Raw genomic sequence first — 8,493 nt, 5'->3', positions numbered from 1 at the left:
TCTCATGACCACTGCCTTTGAAAGCCTGGGCCTCCTTCACTTGCTCTTTCTTTCTTTCTTTTTTAAAGATTTTATTTACTTGACAGAGAGAGACAGAGAGAGAGGGAACACAAGCAGGAGGAGTGGGAGAGGGAGAAGCAGGCTTCCTGCTGAGCAGAGCATCCGAAGCAGGGCTCCATCCCAGGACCCTGAGATAGCCGTGACCTGAGCCGAAGGCAGAGGCTTAACCCACTGAGCCATCCAGGTGCCCCCTCCTTCGCTTTCTTGCCGACGCACAAAGCACCCTCCTTCTCTGGGACAGTGTTTCATCAGAAGTCAAGATTGGACTAGATGGCAGTTCTCAGCCTTGAGTAAAACACCAGATTGCCCTGGAGAACTTGTCAATAACACACATTCCTTGCTCCATCCCCTCAGACATTCTGATTTAGGAGATCCAGGCAAGGCCAAGAAACCAACATTTGCAACATGCTCCAAGGATGATGTGATTTCCTGGACCCAAAACGCTCAAGTAAATGATCTCCTAGCTCCCTTCCAGCCCACAGTTTCCCTCAGGTGTCAGGTTTGGGAAGCACTGGGTAGCCAGGAAGTGCTGGCAGCCAGCCAGTTCTGTTTGGGACGGGTAGCCACAAAAAGAAAGCCAAAGGCCAGGTGGGAGGGAACGGCCAGGGAGGGCCACATTCCCTGTGTCCCCTGGACAGTCTAAGAGTGATTGGACTGGACTTGGGGACACTTCAGTCCCAAGACAGCAGGTAGGACCAAGAGCCTTAGCTCCCTGCCTGCCTGCCTCCGGGTAAGCCAACCACCGCTGCTGTTGGCCCATTTGGATGCTCTAAACAAAGGTTATAAATGGGGAACGTGGCTCACTGAGTGTTGTTTTTAATTTTTCAACACTTAGAAATTGGAGGATTTCGCATTTAAACACTCCAGATTTCTCCTGGAAAATCTGAAAGGTCGTCCGCACGCCGGGCGTAGGACACGGGCGGGCGTAGGACACGGGCTGGCGCAGAGCAGCTGCACCTCCTTAAAGCAAAGGCACCATTTCCAGCCTCCATGGGTCCCAGCTGGCCGGCTGCCTCGCTCCCACACGTAGCTCGTGTCCCAGGTTGCATCTGAGTGGATGCCCCGGACTCCCACGTTTGCTCTGGGATCAGCGAGAGCAGAAGAAAGCTCCTTATTGAGAGGGTATGGCATTGCGTGCCACCGAGGATTCCTGGAAGGCCCCCAGCGGGGACATCGCTCACCACACCGAAGCGCCGTGCAAGGAACCGGCAGAGGAACCGCCGCTGCGCTCACGGTAAGGCCCTGCAGAGGCGCGGTCCCTGCGTTACATGATTTCCTCTCCAGGGAGGCACAGGGGAGAGAGTTCTCCACAGCCTCCACACCCCAGCACCCCGGTGGGGTTTCCCTTGGCGGTTCCCTGTCTGTGTGAACCACGGGAGTGGCGGGCCGGTCTGTTTCCCTGTGCTCAGCCCCGGCTCTCCTCGCAGAAGCACTCCATGGCCTGCCGTGCAGGCTACCCTTAAGAGTGGCTCCATTTTACTTCTTAGTCTTGTTTTACTCTTTTTCTTACATTTATCTTAGTATAAGGTTTGCATCTTTCGAGAGTAAGACCTTCAGTTGTTGGAATAAGGCAGTTTCTGTCCCCTCCATATACCTCGACTGTAGAACCTCCTAGAATGTGTTATACTTATTTGTTAAATACTGGCCTCCCCTACTAGAGGATGAAGATGGGGCTGGATTTTATTATCACCGTGTCACTGATACTGAGCCCGGTGATGTGTGTGCAGTGGGCGTTCAACAGGTGTTTGGAGAATGGGATTAGAGGTGTTGAACTAGCATAGCAGGGATCCGCGGAACAGGCAGAGCAGAGGTTGGACATGGCAGAACTTCTCAGACCAGATGGATGGAAGGGATCAGTTAGTGTGTCCTGCTCTTGTCCTCTCTGACTTAAGGAACATTCCACTACTCTGTTTATAGTATCACCTAAGTATATGGAGTTTGGAGAATTCAGGAGGGTTTTCTGGCGGGGTAGAAAGAAGATTGGCTTTGGAGCTAACTTAGGAGTTTGAGACCCAAGAATGCGTGTGTTTCTTTTTTAAGTGATTGTGGGGATTCTGCTTAACATTTCTGAGCCTCCTATAGTTTTTGCTTCCAAAAAATCTTTAACTACCTTATCATTTTACACTGTGAGTCCTTACACAGGCACACCTCTCAGGGTAGAAATCTGAGAATACCTATCTATGCAGATATACACTAGACATATTAAAACTTATTAAATAATTTTATTCTTTTCTCCTTTATATTACTAACAGTAGCCCAGTGTCCAGCATTTTAGAAAACCTGAAGAAATAAAAAAAAATTAGGGGTTTACACTCACATGTATAAAAATATATATTCAGATAAGCAAATATCTGCTCATTACATTGCCCAACCTTGAGTGCCAAAAATAAATAAATACCTGCCAATCAAATGAGAGGGCTAGATGGTTTTGCTAAAATTCATTTTAACATCTTTAACTGACCAACATGTGCTAATGAAATTCAAGTTGAAGTTATAGCCGGTTAGCGTGAAAGAGAACACTGTGTAGCCACTGAGTATTCCTTAAGCAGAATCTGCTTTGTGCTTTGAACACAGCTTGGTTTCAACAGGGAGCAGCAAAAAAAGTTCAAGAAAATTTCCAACTTTTCTAATAACCGCCTTATAAAAGAAAGGGAAAGATATAGTAAGTATTACCACCTTATAATGGTCGTGAAAATCAGAATTGTAGGTTTACAAATCTCGGATAACAAAAGCCAACACAGTAAGATTCTTGGTTAGTTAACTTTGATTTTTAAAAATCTACAAAACATAAAATATTTGCTTGCTGGTACAACAGATTTAGCGCACAAGCAATCACCTGAAATATCTTTTCCTCATCAAGTACTTTAACAGTGCAAAGGATCAGCTGTCTCAGCTCACACATTCGGTCACCGAAACCTGAAGATGAACCATCTCAGGGAGGTATCATTGCCAAGGAAAATGCAAAGCAGCCCCCAAAATACAATGATTCTCTCCTGTGCCAGACTCTCAAAGGGAGAGATGCAGTTTCTTATAGGAGACGTGAAACAAGTAATTCAAAATGTCCATAAACGAACATAAGATACAGTATTGAACCTTTTGACACAAAAACAATAATTATATTGCTATTTGGAACAGTATTCAACATGGACGAGGAGATCCCGGTGTTCGGTGGCTGGATACTGTATATTGCACTTGGGACATTCCACCAGGCTTTCATTGAGTGCAGCAGAGGGACTTTTTGGTGAGGCAACTTTTACTCTGTTTTCAGACTCTCCTTGGAAAGTGACTAGTGGCTCTGTGAAGGCAAGCTCCCGAAGCTGCTTCTGAAAAATAAATGATTGGAGGTGGTTATAAATTACCCAGATGACCCACAAAGTACTAGGATTGGGCGTCTACATGGATAGGTTTTATTAAAATACTTAGAGCCGGGGCACCTGGGTGGCTCAGTGGGTTAAGCCTCTGCCTTCAGCTCAGGTCATGGTCTCAGGGTCTTGGGATACAGCCCCACATGGGGCTCTCTGCTCAGCAGGGAGCCTGCTTCCTCCTCTCTCTCTGGGCCTGCCTCTCTGCCTACTTGTGATCTCTCTCTCTGTCAAATAAATAATTTAAAAAATCTTTTAAAAAAAGAAAATAAAATACTTAGACCCAAACGTAGAGGGAGACCCATGTAACGAGGCTAACAAAATTTGCTAGGTTTTTTTTTTAAAGGGGCAAGTTCAGCCATAAAAAAAATAAATAAGTAAATAACATAGGGGTGCCTGGGTGGCTCAACCCAAAAGTGCCTGCCTTCTATTCAGGTCACGATTACAGGGTCCTGGGATGGAGCCCCTCATCAGACTCTCTGCTCAGTGGAAGCCTGCTTCTCCCTCTCCCACTCCCCCTGCTTGAGAGACTCAGCGAGAGAGTCTCTCTTTGTCAAATAAATAAAATCTTTAAAAAAAAAAGAATTAAAAGTAGCAAAAAATGTTAGCTGATCAAACAGGTTACACACAGAAATGATGAAAAGTATTGCATATTACCTTCATAACTTTCCTTTTCCATTTTTTTTTTTTTTTGAGGAACTTAGACTAGTTGATAGTCTAAAAAGGAATAACGTACAGTACACTCTAAAGATGAAATGACAGCAGGGACACAAAAGCACAGGAAAACTATGGATTCTTTTGTATACCCTCCAGCTTCCTATACTTTGAAAAACAGTAACAGAAATTAATTATAAATTTCAACTTCAAATAATATAAATCGTCAAAATCAATTATGTACTAAAAACAGTCAAAATGTATTTTGTCTTTGATTCATAAAGAAGCTACAAATGATTTTTTTAACAACTGGGTTTTTTTCCTCCTTCAACAACTGAGGAATTCTATTCGTAACATTTTGCCATCCGCAAATATTCTGCCCTACTAGGATCATGTATGAAATATGTGCTGATGGGACATAAACATAAACAAACATGGATCCCAACAAGCTTGGTCGAAAAGTTTATTAGTAAGATGAAAACAGTAAGTCAAAAATTACTTTCTCATAGAAAAAAGTCTTATTTAAATGGTTTATGTTTTAAATGATTATGTGTTCAATGTAACCCACAAAATGTGCTTAGCTCAATATGCCTAAAACAGTGTATTAACAGGAACAATCCATTATCACTAAAAATGGCATTTCTTCCTTTCTTTTTAAATAGAAAAACATAGTTTCAGTAGAGGATTTACAATTGCGCTCCCTTCCCCCCACACTCCCCAAGGGCAGCCCCTGTGTCCTGCCTCAAGAATCCACATATCCACATGCTCCTTCCGTCTTTCTCCCCTTTGCCCCAGAAAAAAAAAAAAAAAAAAAGAATCCACATGCTACACTAGGGGGTGGTGGGAGTTAGGGGACAGACACGATCCCAGGTACCGCCAAGGCTGGCACGATGCAGAGGCACATAATGTCCCTTTCCAGGGCTCTGAATTGATGCTCAAAAGGCACTGGCTTCAGATGAAGCAGGGGTTCTGCCTATGATTTGAGAAATAGCCACTCTTAAGTTATATCCTCCTAGTTTGGGAACCAGTCTGATAAATCAATGGGAAAATGAGAAAATGGTAGCAAGAGAAAGAAAAAGAAAGAGAAAGAAGAAAATGAGTTTTAGTTTAACCATTCCAGACTCACCACGGATTCCAACTGTGTTATTTGATTTTTTGCTTTTCGGAGCTCCTTAAGAATGACATGCAGCTGGTGCCGCATATTTTGACGGTCAAGTTTTTCATTTTCAAAGTCTAAAGTACATGCCTGCATCTGGAACAAATGCCCGGGACAAGGAAATCATGGGTTAATATATACTGTCCAGTTCCCCTGACTAGAAGCTTGAACGTTTTTATTAGAGGCAAGCGTGTGCCCTCCCAGCAAGAATTCATCTGAGGACAATGAGATGTTGCTAAATGAAGAAGCTACAGCTACAGTTCAGTTCAGTTCAGTTCAGTTTTCGGTTTATCCAAGGAGCAAAGCCCACACTAAGTGTAGGTGAGTGAGGAGGAGCTTCAGAAGTTGCTGGTTGGACTTTCTCACCCCCCCACCCCCCTTTTGTGGGGAAGGGAAAGAAGGGAAAGCGATGGCTGCTCCCTGGTTTGGAATACACTGAAAACCTCTGCTCTCTGTTCTGAGTTCTCTGGAAGTTATAAGGTAGCCCTCTCGGGGAGATCCCATTAGGCTAGAGTAGGAACTACAGAAGCTGCATGGGGAAGAGTAAAATTTTCCCAGGCCAACATCACCCTGTCAAACAATTGCCATCTCAGCCAATTTGGCTTATCTTAAAGACAGGAATACATGACTATCAGACAGTCACTAATTTTTTGCTGTTATTAGAGTTTATTAAAAACATCTTGCAGGGGCACCTGGCTTGCTCAGTTGGTTAAGTGTCCAACTCTTGACTTTGGCTCAGGTCATGATCTTGGGTTTGTGAGATTGAGCCCCGCATGGAGCATGGGCATGGAACCTGCTTAAGTTGATTCTTTCTCCCCATGCCCTTGCCCCTACCCCCTACCCCCTGCTCAATTGGTTCCACTCTAAAAAAACAAAACAAAACAAAAAAACAAAAAAAACCTCATGACTTTCAAATGGTTCTTCACAGAACAGGGCAAATGTGAGGAAACATCCCATTTCCTAACAAGTTTAGTCAAATATAGCAGCAACCCTGAGAAGTACCTGTTGTTCCAACAGAGCTACCCTTGTTTGTTCCTCTTGATGCTTTAGCAGAGATGTGTAAAGAAACTGGACCTGTCAGATGTAAACAGAGCCAACACTGTCATATATGATCTTTTACTGCATGAGCTGGGATGCAGGAGAGGCTCACAAATCTCACATCTCTACTGGGGACCACACCTGCTCGCCGGGCTGAGTCACGGCCACTGCCTGTCGGGTGGCTATCGACTGAAGCAGCTGAGCAGTCCCGCCCTGGCTGAGAGATCCCTGGGGCAGACTGCACGACGTCAAGGAACAGCACCCAACTCTGCAGTACACACACCCACTTCCCTGGAAGTTCTAAAATCCACTAATATTTCTGAGTAGGATAACAAAGCTGGCAGTGTCTTGCCCTCCTTGCCTGCAGAGGTGGAATAAAATTCCCGACCATTTCTGCTTCATCTTTTGTAAATATCACGGCTTGCGCCTGTAGGCAGAAGCCAGGGTGGTAAAGACTAAGAGGGCAAATGTTACAGACTGTGTTTTAATCCCTCTCTCAACTTTCAGATGTTTAAAAATGACTTCCTATTCCAATAGTAACAAAAATGAACATCTGCCCAGCCCCTTGATTTTACAAAGCACTTTCACATTCTCCCAGCTGACCTTCACAAAAGTCCCAGGAAGCAAAAAGAGATTGTTGTGACTAATTTGACACATCAGAGATCTACAAGTCAGAGAAGGTAGCTGATTTTCCTGAGGCCACACGTCCTGAACTACAGGCCAGGTATGGACCCTGAATAATGTTTTTTATACTATCCCATGCTGCCCAGCAAGATTTCAATGAATGGTTTCTGCTGCAGTAGTATGCGGTTCTAATCATCCTAACTTAGCAACTCCACTGTCACTGACACAGACATCCTGGCAGAAGGTGGTGAGTATAAGAACATGGAAGGTGCTGTGTAAACTCACTTGAGCAAACTGTCTTCATGATCAAAGGGCCAGCCTGGGAACCAGTGCCGATTCCCCTCTTCGCTTCACACCTTCTGGCTTCTCATACACCCGTACCTCCTTCTCACAGAGAGCCTCTGTGTACAGGAGGGAATTCCCAGTCACTCAACTGACTGGTTCCTTCTTGCCAAAAGGCATTTATCCAAATACCATCTCTGGCCCCTAATTTCTCCGTGTCATGTTGTCCTGCTTTATATTCTTGAATTTATTTGGTAATTTTGGTGCTTGCTTATGGTCTGTTTCCATTCTAAAGAAGAATCCCATGCAAGGCAGGAACTTGTTTTGTTCCTTGCTGGTTCCCTAGTGGTTAAAATAGTCCCTGACACTGGTAGGTACCGTGACAATTTTGAATTCGGGAGCATGGAAAGTCTTACTTGGACTCACCTGAGATAAGAGCTCTTCCGATCGCTTCTTCTCTTCTTCAAGTTTTTCCCGAGCAATATCATTCTCTTCCTTGAGCTTTTGTATTTTCTCTGTTTTATGCCTATTGTCTTCCAGATGTTGTACATCTGCCTTTCTTTGTGAAGACAACAGTTGATTTAAGTCTTGAACTTCTTTTTGGGTTTCTTCGTATTTTCTTCGAAATTCACTAAGTTCAAAACTCAACTGAGTTATGGTCTGTCGTTCAACCTCAAGATCCTTTTTTGCATTTGCCAAAAGATGGTTGTAATATTTTTGCTTTTCTTCTTGAAGATAACCTTTGACAAACACATCAGGCACAACACACTTTATATAATAATATTCCTGAGAAGTTAAAACTACATATATTTCTATAAAACAGATCTTACAAAATGAAGAGATAGGGTTGCTGACGGAACAAGAGAGAATTCAGGTTCATTATTTGAAGTAAACCTAAAAAACAGAAGGACTGGAAACCGTAATATAGCTATTCTATGGGAAGGGAAAGTAACTAATGTCTAAAGAAGATAAATCAACAAATGGAGACATAAGCTCATTATTTATATATATAATTACCAAAATTAAAAACAAAAATGTTAAAAGCAGCAGCCCTGATGGGAGGGAGAAAGAGCAACTGGGATGGGAAGGAAAGAGAGGCGAGGCCCTTCTACATTACTATCAAATTACTCTAACAAGAGCTTCTATTACTTTGATAAAACATGTACACACAGAGAACACTATATCACGAAAGAAAGAAATTAGACTTAGCCCACCACTAAAATCTTACTCTAATATTCTTTCTTTCCTTTTTTTTTTTTTTTTTAAGATTTTATTTATTTATTTGACAGAGACATAGTGAGAGAGGGAACACAAGCA

General features: G+C 43.3%; 1 protein-coding gene across 1 annotated transcript in view; it reads right to left on the bottom strand.

Moving 5' to 3' along the window:
- Nucleotides 1-2,262: 2,262 nt before the first annotated feature.
- The window catches only part of CEP55 (centrosomal protein 55), a 25,003-nt gene continuing 18,772 nt past the window's right edge, over nucleotides 2,263-8,493 (bottom strand). Inside the window, exons 6-9 of the mRNA XM_059395908.1 lie at nucleotides 7,603-7,916; nucleotides 6,235-6,306; nucleotides 5,203-5,328; nucleotides 2,263-3,383 (exon numbers count right to left, since the gene is read on the bottom strand). Of these exons, the coding sequence (XP_059251891.1) occupies nucleotides 3,183-3,383; nucleotides 5,203-5,328; nucleotides 6,235-6,306; nucleotides 7,603-7,916 (713 nt within the window). The 3' untranslated portion in view covers nucleotides 2,263-3,182. The remainder of the gene's footprint in view (nucleotides 3,384-5,202; nucleotides 5,329-6,234; nucleotides 6,307-7,602; nucleotides 7,917-8,493) is intronic.

This window comes from Mustela nigripes, chromosome 4 (assembly GCF_022355385.1).
Source record: "Mustela nigripes isolate SB6536 chromosome 4, MUSNIG.SB6536, whole genome shotgun sequence".
NCBI classification, from domain to species: domain Eukaryota; kingdom Metazoa; phylum Chordata; class Mammalia; order Carnivora; family Mustelidae; genus Mustela; species Mustela nigripes.
This window is presented reverse-complemented; position numbering and strand designations above follow the sequence as displayed.